Raw genomic sequence first — 23,006 nt, 5'->3', positions numbered from 1 at the left:
TTCCCTCCTTGCCTTCCTCCCTCCCTCCTTCCCTCCATCTCCCTTTCTTTCNAACCTTTGTTCCTTATGACTAAAAATTCATGAGTTTAAGATATGCTCTATTCGAGTCTACAGAGCTTACTCCAGTTAAATTAAGCTATGGTTAACAGAGTAGGATTTAGTGATAAATATTCATTTATAATAGTCCATGGTGTTGTGAAATGTATGTCATAATGTAAAACAGAATAACTGATCAAAATCTAAAGAAAAATTGGTGAAAAACAATTTATCTATTTTTTTTTCAAGAGAACAAATCTACACCTTTATTTATTTACTTTTCATTAAATTTAAATCCTTGAGGGGTACAGCATCATGCGGATTCTGTGGCCAATGGCTTTAGCAGGAAGGTTGCTTCGGAATTTGGCACGAACCATGCCACTGTTTCCATGAGCACGAGTTACTTTTCCCCAGATTACTCTGGTTTTGTTTGGTTTGCCACCAGGAGTCACTGTGGTGTTCTTTGCTTTGTACACATAAACACATCTCTTGCCTAGATAGAATTCAGTTTCATCTCGAGCATAAACACCTTCGATTTTAAGAAGAGCTGTGTGCTCCCTCTGGTTCCGGAGACCCCGCTTATAGCCAGCAAAAATGGCCTTGGACCACAGCCTTCCAGACATTATTTGGTATTACAGGAGTCCTGTTCCCAGCAGGCCTCCACAGGCTCCAAGATGGCGGAAAAAGCTGAAAAACAATTTATCTATTTTTTAAAATAATTTTTTATTATGTTATATGTTAGTCACCATACAGTATATCCTTAGTTTTTGATGTAGTGCTCCATGGTGAAAAACTTTAAGAAAAAATTCATAAACTATAAGTGAAAGCTGGGGCATGCTAATGTATTTCTATTTTATTGACAAGAAGTTCAGGCCTAGCAGTTCAGATCCAAAGGCTATAGCTAATAGCTAAGACCTCACAATCCACTCTGTAACAGCTTATCCAAATATCTGGATGGCAATAGTCTGATTAGTATTGGACCTGGAAGTACCACCTAAAATTTGATGGCAAGTGTCATAACAAGTAATGGAAAAGTAAGTAGTTAATTTGATGGCACACATCATTTATTCACTCATTCAGCAAAGATTATTTGATTACCTCCTTTTTCCAGATACCACTCTAGTTGCTGGTGATCATCAGGAAGCAAAACAGACAAAATCCCTTGCTATCATGCAAGTTATATTCTAATTGGGGGAAGGCCAGAAATAAACAAGTAAATTAGTAAATGTATAGTAGGCTAGACATTGCAAAGTTCTATAAGGAAAAATGAAGCAAGACGGGGACAGTGTTGGGAGTAGGGAGGCCACTCTTTTTCACAAGGTAGTCTTTAATACGGTGACATTTGAGCAAAGACCTAAATGAAGTGAAGAAGCAAGCCATGTGGCTATCTGGGGCAAAGAGGGATCATTAGGTTCAAAGGCACTGAGGTGCCAAAGGCTTGTCAGTTTCAAAGAAGAGCAAGGATATATGGATGGAGTAGAGTGGGCATAGGAAATAATGGTAGGAGGAGATGAGGTTACAGAGCTGGGAAGGAGTCAGCTGATAGGTAATAAACTACTGTGGGAGAGGGATTTGCCTGGAAATGAAGGAGAGGGAAGAGTGTTGGGGATGACAGTGAGCCAAGTTAATTGTTTTTCAGAACCAGCTTTGCATGTGAACCAGGCAAAACAAACTACCCAAGTGCTAATTAAAAAAAATAAAAACTCAAAGAGAAATTTACTTAGAGAATATGTAGCTGGAATGATAATTCTGCTGCAACCTCTCTAGGGAGAACAGAGGACCCCCTACTCTCTCCGTTAGTCCTATATTGCCATCTACTTGCTGTTTCCCCTTTCAGGAAAGTTGTCAACTCCTACTGTCAAGAGAAAATAATATATATCTACGACTTTACATTTCTAGTCAAAATCATTCTTTCTACACCATGTTTACTTTTTTTCAGGGGTCAGATCTGGATGCCATCAGCTGAATCCCTAGAATTGGTTTCAGTTGGCTGATAGAAATATTATGCAGATGTAGGGCTTTGGAGTTAAATCATGCTGTTAAGGCTTAAAATAAACTGTCCTGAGCAAAAGGGAAGTGGGCAGTAGGAAAGCACTGATTCATATAGAAATTGGAACACCACTCTGTGTCCCTTAGATTCCTGTGTTTACTGATATAATCTACAAAGTCCCATTGCACCATTGGAATGGGAGGTACTATTGGGAAATTTAGAACTCCAGCTTCAGTGATCATTCCAAAATTATCTAAAGTAAAACTTTTTAACCCATTTTGGTCTTAACGACTTGGACCATTCACTCATTAAAAATGTCTACATATGTGAAATCATTTTAGGAGACTTAGAGACCTCTCAAGCCTGTCAGTGGATTCAGGTTAAATTTTTAACTACCAAAGGATCAAAAATGGAATTAAGAATGAGATCCAAACATATTTTTGCATGTTGTAAATAGCAGTAGCTTGGGGAGAAAGGTCTTTGTTCTTTCCAAGTTTTGCCACTTAGCAGCTGTATGATTTTGGACAGGTCACAATCTCCCCAAAAGTTCTCATCTATAATGTAAGGATAATTATATCACTTTCCCTCTTTAGATTTTCCTGAGTATTAAAATTGAGATAAAATGTGATCAAATACTTTAACTGTAAAATTATGAAGAAATATTTGCTTCTATTATTAAACAGCTTTGTAGGATTTAAAGAATCACTCTACAGTGATTCTTGTGCACCATTTGAATTGAGGTCGTTGTTATTCTAGAAATAGTTACACAAAGCCAAAGCTATTGTTCTAGGGTTCACAGGACACTGCTTTTAGGCTCATGATATTTCTTGTGGCATCTGGGAAATGAAGTGTCCCTAATGGTAAACTCATGTTTTGTTCCCTTTCCACCCTCCTTCCACCTTCCATGCCTGAACCCTTTTGGATTGCTCCAGCTCTGAGCCATTAAATCCAATGAAACTGTTTCTTGTTTGCCCTAGAACACCAAAGTACAAACCCTTGATCATCTAAAAACTAATGAACGAAGGGGGGGGGTGTAAACAGAAGGGGGAATGAACCATGAGAGACTATGGACTCTGGCAAACAAACCGGAGGCTTCAGAGGGGAGGGGGGTGGGGGACTGCGATAGTCTGGTGATGGGTATTAAGGAGGGCACATATTGCATAGTGCACTGGGTGTTATACGCAAATAATGAATCATGGAACATGACATCAAAAACTAAGGATATACTGTATGGTGACTAACATAACATAATAAAAAATTATTATAAAAAATAAAAAGTAACGAACAATAACATTCTTCCGTAGTTTTCAGGAAACACTATTAAGATGTTCTCATTGAATACGTTCTGCGAATATATAAGCCTTATCATTGTCAGCAGGAATTGTAACAAATGTTTAATTACTTGTTCCTGAAATGTCTTATGATTACTTACTTACGTAGTATTCTGAACCCAGTTTACCTTTTTTTTGATAAAAAATTATCATCATCATGAGCAACACTTACATTCTTAAGTACAGTGATAACTGAAATAATTTTTGTTGGGTGCAGACCTCTTGCCTCTACACTAAATAGAGCCAAGTTACTTTCAAGGCATCCAGATTTTTTGCTTCTTTGCTTAGAGTCACCTGTATTTTCCCAGTTGATCTCCTTTCAGTGTAAGCCCTCACCCATGCTGCTTTTAATTTAGCTCCTATTATGGTGCTTCATAAACTTAATGATTTTAGTACTAGCTTCAGGGTTTTTGCCACAACAGTTTTATCTGTATTATACATGTAATGTTTGCAACAATAGACTAGTTTTATTTTTACTTAAAATTATTTTTTAAAGATTTATGTATTTATTTGAGAGACAGAGAGCGAGTGCACAAGCAGGAGGGGTAGAAGGAGAAGGAGAGAGAATCCCAAGCAGACCCTGCACTGAGCATGGAGCCTGACTCAGGGCTCTATCTCACACACATAGATCACAACCTGAGCCAAAACCAAGAGTTGGGTGCTCAACCGACTGCAGCACCCAGGTGCCCCTTTTTACTTAAAATTATTTTGAAACATAATCATATCACTGTTCTACTATCCGTATAACTGTTACTTATATTTTAGTATACATTAAAATAAATATATAAGGATTTCCAGTCAAGATGAAGTAAAAAGGAATGGATTTATACTCTCATCTGAAAAGCCACAAAAGTGTAAAAAAAAATATATGCGATAATGATTTTCAACGTATATTGGGTAAGAAGGACAGTAAATCCTGAGAGATGGAAAAAAAAAAAACCAAGTAGGACATATAATTGCCCCAGCTACTCTTTGGAGAGTTTCTAGGCCATAGTATAAAGAGGGGACACCAAGGAGGAACATTATACACTCCCATATGAAGCTGAGTGTGTGAGAGATCAAGGGGGCTGGAGTCCTCAGGACAAAGATCCTGAGAAGAGAGAATTGCACGGAGAACTCTGGAGATCTGCAGAGTATCTATCTTGAGGATTCAATTAAATACCAATCAAGGCAATATTACACTGGAAATTTTAGGCAGTAAAGAACGGCAAGGAAAAAAGTACCTAGGTAGGAAAAAAGAAATAAAACTCTTTTATTTGCAGACAACAAATACATAGAAAATCTACCAAAAAAGAAAAAAAAACTACATAAACTAAGAAATGAAGTTAGCAAGGTTACAAGATATAAGATCAATAGACAAAAATCTGTTGTATTTTTATATATTAGCAATAAGTATTTGGAAATTGTAAATAAGTCAAAGCCATTTAGAATAGCATCAAAAATATGAACAACTTAGGGATAAATCTGAAAAAAGTCATACACCATCTATACACTGAAAATTATACAACACCAGTAAAGGAAATTGAAGAAGACGTAAATAAATGTGCTTATAGGTTAGAAGACATGATTTGTTAAGTTATCATTTTCCCCCATATTGATCTATACATATGCTACAATCCAAATCAAACTGCAGCGAGCTCTGTTTAGAAACTGGCAAACTTATTCATTTGAAAATGCAAATAAAAATTATCTAAATTGCCAAATACCAAAATGACATTGCTGACTAACACTAAAATATCACAAGACTTATTATAAGACTACAGTAATCAGGATAGTATGATATTAGAGTAACAATAGACAAATAGATCAATGGGACAGAAGAGAGTACAGAAACAGATCCACTTACAAATGGATGCTTGCTTTCCAACACAGGATCAAATGTAGTTCTGTGGGGAAAGTATAATCTTTTCAACAAATGGTGCTAGAACAAATAGATAGCCATATGTAAGGGGAAAAAAGAGCTTTAATCCATACCTCATACTATACACAAAAAATTAATAGCCATGTGCAAAAAATTAACTTGATATTGGATCATAGGCAAATGTGAAACCTAAAACTATAAAACATCAAGAAGATAACAATGTAAGAGGAAGCCATTGTTTCCTTAACCTAGGCAAAGTTTTCTTAGGTATGATACCAAAAGCATGATTCACAAAAGAAATAATTGAGAAGTGAATTTTACTAAAATTAAAATTTTGGGGTGCCTGGGTGGTGCAGCCAGTTAAGCAGCTGCCTTTGGCTCAGGTCATGATCCCAGAGTCCTGGGATCAGGCCCCGAGTTGGGCTCCCTGCTCTGTGGGGAGTCTGCTTCTCCCTCCCCCTCTCCCTCTGCCTCTCCTCCTTGCTCTCTCTCTCTCAAATAAATAAATAAAATTTAAAAAAAAATTTCAGTGGACACTACTCCAGGAATGAAAAGACAAGACACAGATGAAGAATATATCTGATGAAGACCATATATTTGGGACTTAAAAGAACTTTTCAGCCTAATAATAAGAAAATAAACAGCCTGATTAAAAATTGGGCAAAAGAAACAAAAATAAACTATTGGGACTACATGAAAATAAAAAGCTTCTGCATAGCGAAAGAACAACCAACAAAACTAAAAGATTACCTACAGAATGGGAGAAGATACTTGCAAATGACATATCCGATGAAGGGCTAGTATCCAAAATAACTCAACACCAACTAAAAAATGGGTGGAAGACAGGGTGCCTAGGTGGTTCAGTTGATTGAGTGTCTGACTCTTGATTTCAGCTTGGGTCATTATCTCATGGTCATAGGATTGAGCCCCATGCTGGGTTCCCCTGCTCAGTGTGGAGTCTGCTTTTCTCTCTCTCTTCCTCTCCCTCTGCCCCTCCCCCCACTCATGCGTGTGTTCTCTCTCTCACTCTCTCTCTCCTCAAATAAATAAATAAATCTTTAAAAATAATGGGTGGAAGGCATGAACAGACATTTTTCAAAGAAGACATACAGATGGGCCACTGATACACGTAAAAAGATGTTCAGTGTGACTCATCATTAGAGAAAGGCAAATCAAACCGTAATGAGATGTCACCTCACACCTGTCAGAATGGATCAAATCAAACACACAAGAAGCAACAAGTGTTAGTAAGGATGGGGAGAAATGGGAGATCTTGTGCACTGTTGGTGGGAATGCAAAGTGGTGCAGCCCTGTGGAAGACAATATGGAGGTCCCTCAAAAAGTTAAAAATAAAACTACCCTATGATCCATTTATCGTACTATAGGGTATTAACCCCTAAAATACAAACACAGTAATTCAGAGGGATACACGCACACCTGTGTTTATGGCAGCATTATTTACAATAGTCAAATTGTGGAAGCAGCCCAGGTGTCCATTAATAGATGAGTGTATAAAGAAGATGGAATATTACTCAGACATAAAAAAGAATGAAATCTTGCCATTAGCAACAACATGGATGGATCTAGAGAGTATAATGCTAAGCGAAATAAGTCAGTCAGAGAAAGACAAATACCATATTTAATTCCTGTGTGGAATTTAAGAAACAAAACAAATGAACAAAAGAAAAAAAAAGACAAATCAAGAAACAGACTTTTAGCTATAGAGAACAAACTGATGGTTACTAGAGGAACGGTGAGTGGAAGGGTGGATGAAATAGGTGAAGAAAATTAAGAGTATACTTACAGCGATGAGCACTGAGTGATGAATAGAACTGTTGAATCACTATATTGTGCACCTGAAACTAATATAACACTGTATATTAACTATCCTGGAATGTAAAAGAAAAATGACATGGTCAAAGAAAGGCTGAAGAAGTGTTACAAAATGAAGGGGACTGCAGAGACGTGGCAACTGTTAAGGCCATTTGACTGAAGTGGCCATATTGCCATTATGGCCTTTGTAAGCAAATTAAAATCTAAGCCTGTACATGCCTCAAGGTTATGAAATTGTAACCTAAGGACACTCATCACAGCCAATGGGCTGCCAATAGGCTTTCAGCTATAGCCAATCAAAAATGTCCTTACTTTGCTTTTTCCCTTTTCTCTATAAAAGTCGTTCTTTGAGCTCCTGTTGACACAGTGTTTCTAACCACTGTCTGTTTGGTGCTGCCCAATTTGAATCAATTTTTCTTCAAATAAACTCTTAAAATTAAAAAAAAAGGATGAAAGATTTGAACAGACACTTCATCGAAGAAGATGTGTAAGTTGACAAATAAGCACATAAAAAAATGCTCAACATCATTAGTCATTAGGGAAGTACAAATGAAAATCACATGAGGTATCACTACACACCTTTTTAGGATGGCTAAAATTAAAAGACTGACCATGTCAACTGTTGACAAGGATTTGGAGAACTGAAATTTCCAATCTCTCCTTGTAGGAATGTAAAATGGTACAACCTCTTGAGAAAACAACTTGACATTTTTTTTAAAGTTAAATACACAACCATTATATACCTAGATATTTACCTAAGATAAATGATAGCATATGACCGTATAATTGTACATGAATGTTCATAGCAACTCTATTTGTAATAGCCCAAAACTAGAAACAAATGTCCATCAATAAGTGAATGGATAAACAAACATGATGTACACAAACAATGGAGTGCAACTCAGCAATTTAAAAAAAATGCACTGGGCATCTGGGTGGCTCAGTTGGTTAAGCGTCTGCCTTTGGCTCAGGTGGTCATGCTCCCAGGGTCCTGGGATGGAGCCCCGCATTGGGTTCCCTGCTTAGAGGAGAGTCTGCTTCTCCCTCTGCCTCACCCCCCCACCTCCCCAGCTTGTGTTCTCTAGCTCACTGTCTTTCTCCCTCAAATAAGGAAATAAAATCTTTTTTTAAAAAATGCACTATTGGGGTGCCTGGGAGGCTCAGTCGGTAAGCATCTGACTGTGGCTCAGGTCATGATCCTGGGATCCTGGGATCAAGGCTTGCATTGGGCTACCTGCTCAGTAGGGACTCTGCTTCTCCCTCTGCCCTTCCTCTGCTCATGATTTCTCTCGCTGTCTCTCAAATAAATAAATAAAATCTTTTTAGAAATGTTATTTAAAAATGCATTATTGATACATGCAACAACATAGATGAATCTCAAAATAATAGAGCTGAGTTAAAGAAAACAGACCCCCCAAAAAATCTACCTTGTATGATTATATTTAACAAAAGCTCTCGGAAATGCAAATTACTCTATTGTGACAGAAGGTGAATCAGTGGTTACCTAGGGATAGGGAGGTTGAAGGAGGGTAGGAATGGCACAAGGAAACTTTTTGGAGTGATGGGTATATATGTTCATGTCTTGATTATGGTGACAATTTCACAGGTATATATGTGTATGTGTATATATATATATGTTTAAACAGATTGTACAGTTTACATATGAATATTTTATTATGTTGATTATACCTCATACAACTATTAAATTATTAAATATATAACCATTACAAAATATATATCCCCCAAAGTCATCTTGGATATACCACAATCAGGAAACCTTGTTGCTACCTATATCAGAGCTTAAGTTTCTCAAAGTCTGGATAAGACACTTAGTTTAGTAATTCTGATTTTGCTAACCATATTACATCAGTGAATTCTGGTTGCAGGTATGTCCATTTCTCTTAATAAGTAAAGTAGATGGACTCTAAGAGACAAGTTTTTCATGTTGCTCAGGATTTTCTTTCAAAGGCAAAATGGAGTTTTGGAAGGCAGTGGAATAGCATCAGGAGACCAGGGGTTTTGGTCTGGTATCACCTGGATCTTTGCCTCCATTTATTCTGTGTGTCTAAGAAAGTCACTTAACATCTCTGCACCGCATATGGAAAACAAGGAGTTTAAATTTAATCCCCCCAAACTTCTTCCACAACTGTCATTTTGCCTCCAGCCTGTAGCTGTGTTCAAGAGGGCTGAGGTGACTGGAAGTTCAACCACCAGATGATAGCACAAGGTAATGAGAGAAGAATTATATGGCTTTAAATAAAAATCAAATAAAGGCAATTCAAATTTAGAAACGGAATAATTATAGTGATATTCTATGGTGACATAGTAAGAGTGGAATAAAAGATTTGCTAATCTCTCTATTTTTATAAAAAGAGTTTTAAAAGTACAATCTTCTCATCTAGGAATGGTGCCAGGTTTCTGTCTTAAGTGAATTTTTGTATTTTTTTAACAACATTAAAAAGAAGTTAATACTGTCAGAGTCCTACCTAACTCTAGCAGAAGTGGTGTTTGTATAATTGATGACAACCTGCAATCCTACCATAGCTTTTGTGATTCTACTGAAACATATTTCTTAACATAAAGCCCATTTACCTTGGAATGTCAGGGACAGCTCTAGAGTAACTGGTAAAAATTTAAACCTAAATTAAAGCCCAACCCAACATAGTTGGTATTTCTTCCAACAAATGGAGACCTATTCACAGCCAATGTTGAAAATTAAATGGAGCAGGCTCTTCTGACAGAAAGCAGCTATTTCCGTCCAAATAACAATTGAGAATATTGATCAGCACTTCTGCTCATTTCAGACTACAGCACTTGTTTCAATGACTTGCTGGGCATCTATAATCACAGTACAGACATCAGGTAGCTGGAACTCATTGGAGACACTTATAAATCCATAGGTAATAATAAGAGTGTACAAGGTAGCAACGTTTTGCTCCTTACGTTTTCTTCTATAAACCCTGTGAGTATCTGCTCTTCTTGCAGAAAGGGTGAATGCACACGGAATCACAGAAACATGGAGGAGGCATGGAGTCCCTTCTGAGTCCTTTCATTCCCTCATCATCTCTTTTCCCTTCTCCAGATCTGTCCTTGGAAAACCAGAGGTCACATATTCCCTGTATTTCTCTAAGGAAATTGGATCTACTACCCCTAATAAATCACTAATATTTTAGTGCCAGTGAACATGGTGTATTATTTCCAGAAATTCAACCATGTCTCTATGGTAGAAATTAAAAGCCTTTGGCTATTTGGGGAAGATGCTATGGGACGGGAGAGTTTCTGACATTCTTTTGTCTTGCCACATAAAAATCTAGATACTCTGTTTTTTTGGCAGTCCCTGTTCTTTACCCTTCTTTTCTGTCATTAAAATCTGTTTCTTGATGTAATCTTTCTAATCAAAATCCTTTCAAATTTTGCATCCTAAATGACATAGTCAGCACATACTTAGGTATAAAGCTGAAAGAATATATAGATTGGCATTTGTTTATTTGTTCTTATTTTACTTCATTTAACACTTACTGCACACCCTGAGCTCTACAGCCAGACTGCCTGGGTTTAAATGAAACCCGTGTTGGTTACTAGAACGTGACTTTGGAAAATTTATCTAACATCTTTGTTTCCTTGTTTCCTCATCTGTAAATGGAGACGTTGGTGCTTCATTATAGAGTTGTGAGGATTAATGACTTAATATGTTAAACTCTTAAAATAGCACCATACACATAAGAACTGTATATACATAAGCAGTCACTACTTCTGCTACTGTCTCTTCCTAGAAGGGCACTAATTCTATTTGCCAGGCTCCACCCTCATGACCTATTCAACTCCAAAGGCACCACCTCCAAATTCTATCACACAGACTAGGATTTCAACATATGAATTTTGGGGGGACATAAACATTTAATCCATAGCAATATGTAATCTCATTATATCTCAAAATAATCTTGTGCTCAGGGTCATCCTACTGGTAATAGCACCAGTAACTAATTCTATGGAAAGACTCATGGAAAGTCTTCCAGAGGGGGTGATATTTAGGCATTTAAGGAAGAATGAGAGCTATCAGGCAGAGAATGGAAGAGGAATTTGTGATGTGGGAAACAACAGGATTACAGAAATTAGAAACTTTGGGTAGCTGGTTTTGTTCTTCGCCAAGCAGGTGCTGCACCACCTTGTAGATCTGCTCTTCAAAGATGTGCGATAGGAGGGCAGGAGAAAAGAATCAGGACATCTAATGGCAGAACTTGCTGAATTCCATTCTCCCCCACAATCCCAAAGCAGATTCTGGGTGAAGGATCTCCGTTTTTCTCCATTATTCTCTCCGTGGTATAAACAGAGTGCTTCAGCCTGTAGTCATTTATCTAGGCCTGCTTACCCCACACAGAAGGGAATTATATTCCTTAGGAATAATACTTCTAGGCATATTGGTTACAATTTTCTTCTAAAAAGCGGAAGGCGCTTTTTGTGGATTTGATTTGATTTCCTTATCAGAGGATGTTATTTGAGATTTTGCAGGTGCAGGCTAACATCTCTATGAGGAGAGGCACTTTTGTTTACTTGTTCACTCTTTGTGACTCTACGGGGCATGTTGATGCATCTGGTTAAACCCAGGGAAGAAGCATTTGCAGGATCAAGCCCCACCACCATATCAGTGTGCCAAGATGTTTTGAATGTAAAGACAGGGAAGTATTATCCAGTGGTTCTGCTGCTCGAAGGGCCTTTGCCTGATTGTTTTAAAATGTGAATACTTTTTCATAGAAAATACTGTGTGTGGTTGTAGTATAAATAAGGTGTTATAATGAATTTTAACTGCATTTAAGTAGACATCGCACTACCGAAAGATGCAGGAGAGAAAGTGGAATTGAGATCATTATAAAAAATATGGATCTAGAGATAAGACCTAATATAAAAACAGATTTTGGTAACTGCCTGGAGTAAATTGAAATTTGGTCTTAATGCTAATGTTGTTGAATACAATCTAGAATAAAATACTGGCCTGATCTTCTTTATCACTCCATGGAGATAAACTCCACATCCATGAAAGATGAAATAACCCTTGAATGTTTCATGTCATTGCTCTGTGGTGCACAAAACAACAACAACAAATTAAGTGGGGTCTATTATTGGAGAATGATTTCATGTAAGTTTTAGAGCAGTTTACTCATTTCAGAAGTTAGCATAATAAAAGAGCATTTTATTTTTCAGTATGTCCGGGGATATGTGTATGTGTTCATGTTTGTATGTGATGGTCATATAAGTATGTTTTCATGATAACTCAGTCATATCCCTTTATTACAAATCAGGTATCTTAATTCAACTGATCTTGATTAAAAGTCATACACTCTCATAGGATAGATATCAAAACAACAATGGGGGATTAGTAAGCTTTTAATAAAATAGTCCTATATTGAAATACCCGATCTGGATTCCTATACCAGGTCAGTCACTAGAGCAGAAACTAAGCCAATCTAAGGGGTTTAAGTGTACCAGCCTTGTACTTTACATATAGTATCTTACTAAATAAATGTTGGAAAATTGAATTTCAAACAGTAAACTTGAACATAGCAGGTCAAACATTTGGATTATCTTTGGAATTTGATATTTAAGGTATTCTGTTAGCAAAGGCTCCTATTTACATGGCTTCTTTGTTTCAAGTGACAGACCCTTCTGAGTCATTTATTTGTCTTTTCCCATCAACTGTCTCCATAGATCTGGCCTTTCCACTCACACAAAACTTTTGGTGTTTGCTTTTCTATATCACTTTCATAAAGAGGAAAAAGGGGAAAAAGACAAAAATCTGTATATTTCCAATGCAAAAGTTTTTTACCTTTATTATTAATAATGGCAAAGCTTTATTTATATTTTTATTAAACTACCTGAATGATTGGACAAGTAATATTATTTCTAAAAAGAACTGTAGCTGTTTTAGTTATTGCTATTGAGCTTAAGACAGATGTTGCAAATCCAAACAATTTGAACTTTCATGTAAATACAAATTTTAAAGAAAATGGAATCATAAGTGGCTTCTTAGCTCATCAAGCCATTTTGTTTATAAGGTTTTCTGTCCCAAGTAGGAGGTGGGACCATATCACATCTATACTACTTTTGTTATATATGATAACATTCACCATCAAAACTCCTGAAGTGCTCTACATTTCTTGCAGAATCAAGGTCAGATTCTTTGTTGGCATGGATATTAGTAGTACACTTAGACTCTTCTTTTCACATACCGTTGCCCAGCTATCAAGCTGAGCAACCTCTTATTTTCCTTAGAAACTTGATGCTTTCTTGGTTCTGTCTCTTAGTGCATACATTTCTTCCCACCTCTTTCTTTTTCTTTCTCTTTCTTTCTTTCTTTCTTTCTTTCTTTCTTTCTTTCTTTCTTTCTTTCTTCTTTCTTTCAGATTTATTTGTTTATTTATTTATTTGAGAGAGAGAGTGTGTGGGGAAGAGGGGCAGAGGGAGAGGGAGAGTCTTAACCAAATGCTGTGCTGAGCATGGAGCCTGATGCGGGGCTGAATCTCACAACCCTGAGATAACTACCTGAGCCAAAACCAGTTGGCCGATTAATCGACTATGCCACCTAGGTGCCCCTCTTCCCACCCATTTCCATGTGTTTATATCATATCTGCCCCTGAAGATTCAACTCAAATGTCAACATTTTAAAAATAATTTCCTGATTCTTAAGTTGGACATTTTTTTTCTCTCTCTCTCATTTGTAAAATCTCTCACATATTAATTCTAATTTTGTGATGCTTTCTTTTCTACTGTACCAATAACAACAATAATAAACATTAAGTATTGTTCTATAATATGAAAAGATCCTTATGTACATTATTTCATGTAATCCACAAAAAAACCCGTAATGTAGATACTATTATTATTTCTGATTCACCAGAGAAGACATCTGTAGAGAGGGCACAGCAATTATCCAAGGTCAGATATATGACTTTAGATCTGGATTTCTAATTCATAGACCTTGTCCTTAACTAGGACAGACGACTGTGCCTCACACCTATACCTCCTTTTGCTTGTCATTTATCACTTTCTAGTTTGTTGTGTAATTACCTATGACCTGAGTTACTATAGCTCTTGTTCCTTGAGGGCTAAATTTATGTTTGATACTTCCTGGTATTTAAACATGACTTGACTCAGTGTCTCACACAAAAGTCAGGGTGGTCCAAAACAATTTGGTGAACAACTGAAAAAATTTAGAACCTTTAGTACATTCTTTTATAGCTCTGACATGGAAGATTTCTGAGAGGAAAGTACTATGTTTAACTGTCATCAAAATAAAATGGAAAATACAGCTTGACCAAAAGAAATGACATGTTCCAAAAGAACAAAATTAAAACAGGATTTTAAAATCTATTATCCAGTCAATCTGAAAATAAATAAGGACAGTCCCATAATTGAAGGAGTAAATGTCTTTAAACTTTCACTGTCACTGTGTAACAAACATGTGGAAGCTAGGAATCTGTTTCCCACTGAAACAGAAGATTATACTTGATCAAAAGAAAAATTAATATTAGTTAAGCAACAGATAATATTATTGATATTTTAGTAATTAATAGAAAAGTAAATAATGACACATTCTATTTATTTATTTATAATATCCAGATGAATAATTGGCTGATTTTCATCAACATGCTGTCATTGAATTGACAGAGCCTCAATATTAAAGTTGGAGAATGTGTTGAAGATATGATGTCTTATCTGAAGACTAATAACCTTTTTATCTTTGCCAAGCTATCTTATCTTCACTACTCTCCCTTAGAAGCTCAAGAGAGTGGCAGCCTTGAATAAACACTATTTCAAGCATCATGTCCTGAGACTGATTCAGAGAGGACATGTCCCATCAGAAGGATGGAATGTAGTTCAGGCTTATGAGGTGGCAGATAGACCTGTGAGGAGCTCACCTTCTAAGGGTGAAGAACCTTCTGCTTTGGATCATTTATCTCAGTCATCCTAATTCCATCCACTATTGTACACTGAATGCTAAAAAGAGTTAGACTTCCTTCAGCCATGGTCACATAAGTATGTAGCTCCTGATCATGAGCTATAGAGAGAAATAAGGATGAAGGATTAGTTGATTGACAGTTTTTGACTACATTCTCAAGGTAATTGAGTTGTGTGTCCTGCAAAGGTTCCTGAATATTAAGTATATTCCCAATATTGGATTTATTGTCCTATAAAAATCCAGTCACCCAAGAGGATTTATTCTGATTATTTTTTGCCTATGTATCGTTAACATCCTGTAGATAGAACCAGGCAGATAGCATTTTCATGAAATAGTTTTTGGATGAATACTGTTTGGATACTGGAACATCAATATCTCTTACTAGTAATCTTCCATACAAAGGTTTATTTAGCTCTACACAGATGTCATGAAGACTCCTATTAGGATCTTGATTTGCTGCTTTTATTTTCAACTGACAGTTTGTTCATTATATATATATATTCATTATATATATATTCACTATATATACACTACATTTAGATTCTGTTCATAATGAAATCTTCATGATTAACCTTTTTAATCTATCCCAAGGGTCTCACAAAAGATGCTGAGTTTTAAGATGGCAAATTACACTGATAGTTCCTAAAGAGATATGTGTTCTGTCTTTATAATGGAGGCCTTAGATTTCTTTTAGACCTGCATCCCATTTAGGAATCCCTGACCATACTGAACAAGTTCAAGGGTTTCCTAGAGTCAACCAAATAAAAATCAAATTCCTTTTCCTGACATAAATGGTAGATAATGATTTTCCTTCCTCTTTTTTCTATACCTTATGCTTCTAACAAAGAGGTACACCTCCAGTGCTTTCTATCTTGGTACCTTTCTACCCTGGTACCCTTCCATATGCTGTTCTCATTGGGAATGTGTCACACTCAGGGCATGCGTTACCTTCTCCATGAAGAGTTCTTTGGTTTTGTCCAGCAGAATTGGTCTCTTCATTCTCTAAAGTTATACCTTGCTTGTAGTCCTTATCATATTATTTAAATTTTATTACATGTCTGGAGTTCTCAGTGTGAGAAATCACTTGAAGCCAAGGAATATATTAATCTCCCTTTGAATTCACCTTGGCTCCTAGAGCAGTGTCCAAAAAAGGTAGAGAGTAAACATTTGTCAGGAAAGAATGAGTGAATTATCCTTTTCCCTAAAGACAAAAATGAAGCCAATTTTGTACCATTTGTGTAAAATATTGGATAAGGTTGTCAAGACTGTTGTATGCAGAATCTTTTCCTTTTTTATTGAGACCATTAACGTAGATACAAGGGATATGCAGACAATTATGAAGGATATATCTTCAGGTAAGTTGTTGGAAATAGTTTCAAGATTTTAAAAAATATATTTCACAAAGAACCAGATTTAAAATATTATTTAGTTATTTTCCTGTGGGATTCTTAAATCATCTCCACTAATAAGCTGTCTCTGTCTCTCTGTCTCTCTTTGTCTCTTTCTGTCTCTCCCTCTGACTTTTTCAATTTCTAAGGTAACTTTTGATTCTTGGCATCATACTGTGGTCTTTATTGTGCTGGTACTTTTCTCATTAAGCCCTTTCTGGGGCTATACCTTTTGATGATTTAAGAATAGAAGGAGAAATAAAGAAGTGCACCTTCCCCTCCGAATGTCATAATGGCTTTCAACAAAGAGGTGGGTTGCTCATGATTCTCGCTTTTCCAATTCTTACTTCTCCCGGGGTAGATAGAGTATAGAAACACAGATATTTGTCCTTTAAATTTAACCATACCATCTTATCATAATGTCTTTTGATGGAATGCTTTCTGAATGATTTGATGCAGGTGTGTGTGTTGAGAGGTGAGAGCAAAGAATGAGATGAACACAAGACTTCAGGGGTGGATATGGAGCAATAATTGAGATTTTACAGTGGTTGTAGAGCATTTGCCAATATCCAATCTTGTGGATCCTCGGTCTTAGGGAAAAAATATTATTGTGCTTCGCTAAACCCTTATCTTGATTTCTCCAAGGCCTGAGTATAGCCTCAATCTTTTTCATAGTTCTCTATTTGGCTTTGAACATCATGCAGCAGAATGCATTATCAATAAAACTAGTAAGCTCTAATCATAGTTGGGTGTATCACATTTTTCCCCTCTGTATTACTTACAGCTTCTCCTTGAACAAATTTAGCTGTACCATTTGCTGGAAACAGAAGTTAACCAAAATTGTCAAGGACCTCTGGTTATAGGAGGAATTTTCATTGCAATGCATAACGGTAATGCTTTCAGGCATTCTGTATTGTGAGAATAAAATTTGAGAAATGTACATCCAAATAGTATGCCCAAATTGTGTCCACATATTACCCAAGCACCACATCAATTCATGAAAAACTAGTAGAAAAATGTGTAAGTAAATAATAATAGGATGAATGGGAGCTGGAAGGACTATAGAGAAAAGCACATCCAAGTATCTCATTTTGAAGATGAGAAAAGTGAAGTCCAAGTGGGTTACTTTATTTTTCTCAATATCATTTTGCCATTAAGTGACAAAGCAAGGATTACTGACTCCTGGTCCAGTGCTGCCTCCATCATACCATTAGATCCACCTAGCTTCAGTAATTGAATCTCTCCTTCCACAAAGATGTCCCATTCCATCATTGGGTAGGTCTGATTCTTATGAACTGCTGTCTAATATTCTTAACATTCTCAAAATCCATTTTCCCGTACCTTCCATCCATTGGACTTTGTTCTTTCCTTAGAGCCACATATGTCAAACTTGTCCTTTCTTTCTAATTGCAGTACTTCAACCATTCAAAGAAAATCGAGCTTTCCTTGTCCCCACACCTGATATCCCATGCCTTCCTGTAATTTTCTTTTTTGGGATAAGTATTCTCAGTTCCTTCAGTCCTTCACATGAAGAAAATAGAAAGAGGGAAAAAAGGATTTTTGCTACAAGTTAATTGACTGGTTGACATTTTTCTCTTGTTTTTAATTTTGCATTTTGTGTTTAATTTTACAAATCACAACTAATCATTCTCATGGCTCAGCTCTCCCCCTGCCTCCCACCAGTCTCTCCCTGATCTATTTTGAGGTTGAAACTTAAGATTAGGAGTCCACTGTTATTTGGCAGAGAAAAGGCAACTTGGGAGTTACCATTGAACCAGAATATGTTCTTTTCCCTACAAGTTTTCAGTTAGTGTGTCTCCCCTCCTGTGAAGGGGGTAAGGGTGAATCAGCAGGATGGTGCCAGCAATGATACAGGCACATAACAGTTATGGTTAGAAGTGGCTGCTTGCCATCCTGCAGAGAGGAGACATGTGGTCAGCAAAAGGCCTTGCAGTCCACTTCGTGTCTCTATCACTGGCAGCCTAAGTACAGGAAGAAAAAAAGTGACAAAGTTGGTTTATTTAACAGTTTAAACTTCCTAAAATGTGTGTGCCCAGCCCTATGGGACAGAATCATTCAAGAATTTGTGAAATTGTTGCAATGAATTAGTGAGATTTTTTTTGCATGTTATTTGAAACCAATTAGAAGATTTAAGAGCCCAGGAAGAAATATTTGAATTACTGTGATTAAAGATGGCAAAGGTTTAGGATTTTCCATCTGGGGCATTGAACTGTAAACTTGTGTAGCAAACTTCCATATTTTCAGACTTTATTCTCTTTGGAGGTCTTACTTTTTGTTCAGGTTAGGGAAGGAAGAGCTAAGAGACAGACAGGAGGCTGGAGAGGGAAATGCAGGTGAAAGGGAAGGACCAAGTGTTGTAGATTGCAAGTAGTGAACGAAGGATTCCAAAAACTGAATTGCCAATCAGTTAAACACAGATAAGAGGACTAAGATCCTAAAGTGTTGAAACAAAAATTAAATTAAAAAGAAAATAGTAGATGCTGATGATAACTTTACCTCCTCAAAAATTTCCTGTTGAGGCTGTTTTCCTTTCATTTCGAGATAACAACGAAAAGCTTTGTTTTGTTTGCAGCTGATGTTGCCTAAGAAAGATATTGAGGACTCAGAGATCAGAGGTGGAAAATTATCTAGATTAGAGACTGTCAGAAGAAAGGCTGTGTGTACGTGTATGTGTGTGTGAAAGGGAAAGTTTCGAAAATGCATTTACCATTTCATTGTAGTCTTTGTAGAGCAGACGTCTGCTCTGGCTCCTTCATTCTGCTGTATCCTGCAACCCTCCTTTCCATTTGCTTGTCCTTTCAGGACTATGCTTACTTTCTTAAATAGCTTTTAAACCAACTCTGGGAAGGGAAAACGAAAAAAAAAAGAACTCAATGCACTTGACTGCAGAGTTAGAGTACTGCTCTCTTAAATCTAGCAAGGGTTCCTTGTGATTTACATTGCAGATCAGCCTGTATCAGGCCCTTCACACTAGGAGGGCATGTAAATTAGAAGGCCATGTTTTCCCAATGCAAAGATTATAATTACAAAAACAATTTCAGGGGCGAGATTTTGCTGTTTTGAATTGCTCTTCCAAGCCTCTGTTTACAGTATTTCTAGTTAAACAGGACATTCTACTCTGGATAACATTGTGAGAGCCGGAAAACCTTAGAATTTCAGAGCTCCAAATGCGGACAGTCTAACCCAGAGGGAGACTCTGAGCCACAGTGGGAGTTGGAAGCCTCCCTCAATCCTTGGTCACTTGAGTAGTCCCATTGTACTAAGAGTTCACCTCTTTTGATCTATGTTCCCTATTTTTCTTTTCCCCACCTTTTTTCACATTCATTTGAGAGACAGAAAAGGGAAAAAAGTGGAAACAAAGAGTAAAGCTAAATTGTTTAGGGAAGATCATCCTTAGAAGAAAAATTGATCCCCCAGAAGTGTCAGTAAGTGACTACCACATTTCTACTTAGTTCCACATAAGTTAGACTAGGTCTCTTCTCCCAGAGAAGAACAAAAGAACTCTTCAGTCAAGAACACTAGCCAATGAATATTTTAAAATATGAGAATTGGGCAAGCCTCAATTGTTTAAAGTTATGTAGGAGGATGGAGATGTTGATTACACCAAATAGGCAGATAATCTTCAAATCCTTTCTATTTGGATATGAACAAACTCTTAATGTTTACATAAAATAGGGGCTGTGCATGACATTTTGGTAAAACATTCCAAAACAAAGAAACAAACAAACAAACAAACAAATACCATTCCCAAACCTCCAAAATACCAAGAGAGCCACCCATCGAGAAGACCAGAGGAATCTGAGAAGTGCTTATATTATGTACAGAGCCATCCGCTATGCTTACCTAGTGACATCAGAGACTGGCAGTTCTTCCTCCTCTGAAGCTATTAACAACACCATCCGCAGATCCAACAGGAAGGTGATTTGCGTGGGTATTTTTGTCACAATTATTCTAATAGGAAGACATATCATAACAGGGTTTATTAATATATTGCAAACTACATATATTTAAACTCACTTTGGAAAAAAAACCCTCCATATTTCTATAGACTTTGGGAATTTTTAGAAACTATCTTTTTTCAGAGTCCCACAAGGCCGAGCCTCTGAGTTTTCTTTGTAGGCGGATGATGCTATTCTCTAAACTCTTCATTTGCTTGTCCAAAGATTATGTGGACACTATGTGTGAAAGGGAGCCTCCCCATGTCTTTGAATAAGATGATGTTTGACCTTGGATGATTGGTAATTACTTCCTATGAAGAATGATCACCATGACCCTGCCGTCATAATCACCATTTATTTCTTGGCCTTTTTTGGTTCATAATCTGTCCTTTTATGTACAGTAATTTTTATCTCTGACACCCCCCCCACCAGTTTATTTATAGAAAAATATTTTTAAAAATAATAATTAAAGTAACAGAGTATAGGTTTAGCTTTTTACTATAATTGCTTCCTAGTGATGATCCCTGTGTAAACATGGGAGTTTATCGTGGTCTGTTGGGGAGGAAGGAAAGGAATGGGATGATAGGAAATATGGTTCCTATTTTTTATCCTCCAAAGCTTTCTGAAACATCTGGTGCAAAGATCCTCTTTATATTTTTCAGTTTCCTCGTTTCTGAAATGGATAGGAGACCACCTGGCTGTAATTTATTTCCTGGGGCAGAAGTGGTAATGTGTGAATGAAGTGCTTTCAACACCCACATGGGCAGATCTGGATTTCATCAGATGTCTCAAAGGAAAGCAGTATGTATTCTCCATGAGTCAGGGCCCGGATTGGGCATGATAGCTACAGCTATTTTATGCATAAGAACAGTTGAATAGTCTATGAGATTATTTTCATAATTTAAACATAAATTTAGGGTATTCATCTTTGGGGAGGAGAGTCTTAACTCTGATCTGTAGGGATCTCAGAAGACAGAGGAGAAGAAAGGCTTTTCATTCTTGTAGTAAGGATAGTTTTAGTTCTGACCATTCTTGGTCTGCCTTGTTATCTTTTATGGAATTTATCTTTCATCTTAGATGGCCTGATGCATATTTTCTGCCCTTTCTGGACTGGAAATTTATTGAGGGTAAGAACTGTATCTCTATGGCACCTAGCACAGTGCTGGGTATATATATCTCTGGCACGTAGTTGATCATTTATTGAATAATCAAGCTCCTTAGCCTCTCCGTACCTCACTTTCATCATCTATGGTAGTGATTTCATAAGGATTGCCATGAGGATTAAATGAGCTAATCTATTTATAATTCTGTAAGCAATACTTAGCACAGAGTGGACAATTGATATTTGCCTGGAATATGGAAAGTCTGGGAGAGAGGGGTGGAATTCCTCCTTTTTCTGCTCCATGGGAATGAAGCAGAACGAGCATGAAGACTTAAGGTTCTGAGAGAAAGATGCTATGCAAGTAGAACACATATTTTTTACATATTTTAATCACTTTGAGTTATGAAAATTCAAATACTTTATGCCAACTAAAAAATCTTTCTAGGGATTAGTATCTACTGGGTAGAATGACCATACAAAAGAGAAAAGGAAAAAAATGATAATCATGGTTCTTTTTAAAAAAATTTTTTAAAAATATTTATTTATGAGAGAGGAGAGAGAGTGGGGGAAGGGCAGAGGGAGAGGGAGAATCTGGAGCAGACTTCCCACTGAGCATGGAGCCCAACACAGGGCTCCATCGCAGGACCCTGAGATCATGACCTGAGATGAAATCAAGAGCCGCTGCTTAACCAACTGAGCCACCAGGCATCCCGATGATCATAGTCCTAGTTAGAGATTCTTCATTCAGAGATTCTTTTTCACAATTTACCTCAGTCTTATGACACATTTCCTAGAAACACTGTGAAATTTGAGGGGATCAAATAGAGTTGGGGGTGGGGGAGAAACAAAAGCTCTAAAGCAGATTATAATGTATTTAGGTGAAAGACCCAGAGTGGTGCTGGATTGCGTTCACATCCATAGGCAAAGCTGATTTGGGCCCAGTGGAGATTTTGGAAGTGCTCTGAGCTTGACATAGTCAAAGGCTGAAAGTTTTTTTGCTTTTGTTTCTTCCTAACCTTTTACACAAGGGCATAAATTTTCGAGAATGTGCATTTTGCCCGTAAAATAATGTGACACAGCAAGCCATATCAGATAAGTACGTCCTGCTCGTCAGTGAAGGGATTCTAAAACTTAATGAATCCTTAAGTCCACTAATGATGTCTGGATGTTACTAAAGCTATTATCCCAGATTGCTTCTGATGTTTGTGTCTTCGTATCAGAGTGCCAGCATTCTTCTGTTTCCCCCAGTACATGCTGAGCTTTTCTAGCAGGTAAGTATAGGTCTATCTGCGCAACTTACATTTATAGAACCTTTTAGATCTTTGTTGTTCAGTATGTTAGCCATTAGACATGATGTGGCTGTTTTAAATTAAAATTAAGCAAAATTTAAAATTCAGTGCTTCCATCATCGTAGACACATTTCAAGTGCTCAGTAGTCACATGTGTCTAGTGGCTACTATATTGGACATCACAAATTTGAAAACTATCTGTTCTTGTAGAAAGTGCTATGGGATGTTGCTATACTAGACCATAGGTGCAAGGCAAGAAAATT

General features: G+C 37.0%; 2 protein-coding genes across 3 annotated transcripts in view; one reads left to right on the top strand and one right to left on the bottom strand.

Annotated features, from left to right (window-relative positions):
* Positions 1–23,006, top strand: part of SEMA6D (semaphorin 6D) — a 605,120-nt gene that overhangs the window by 147,809 nt on the left and 434,305 nt on the right. The gene's annotated exons all lie outside the window — the stretch shown is intronic.
* On the bottom strand, positions 282–720 carry LOC100468924 (60S ribosomal protein L35a-like). The gene has a single exon (XM_034661025.1). The coding sequence runs from the start codon at positions 657–659 to the stop codon at positions 327–329; it is 333 nt and encodes a 110-aa protein (XP_034516916.1). The 5' UTR covers positions 660–720; the 3' UTR covers positions 282–326.

This window comes from Ailuropoda melanoleuca, chromosome 5 (assembly GCF_002007445.2).
Source record: "Ailuropoda melanoleuca isolate Jingjing chromosome 5, ASM200744v2, whole genome shotgun sequence".
Classification (NCBI taxonomy): Eukaryota; Metazoa; Chordata; class Mammalia; order Carnivora; family Ursidae; genus Ailuropoda; species Ailuropoda melanoleuca.
This window is presented reverse-complemented; position numbering and strand designations above follow the sequence as displayed.

Coding starts and splice junctions, on each gene's coding strand:
- LOC100468924 (XM_034661025.1), bottom strand. CDS start 659: ATGTCTGGAAGGCTGTGGTCCAAGGCCATTTTTGCTGGCTATAAGCGG.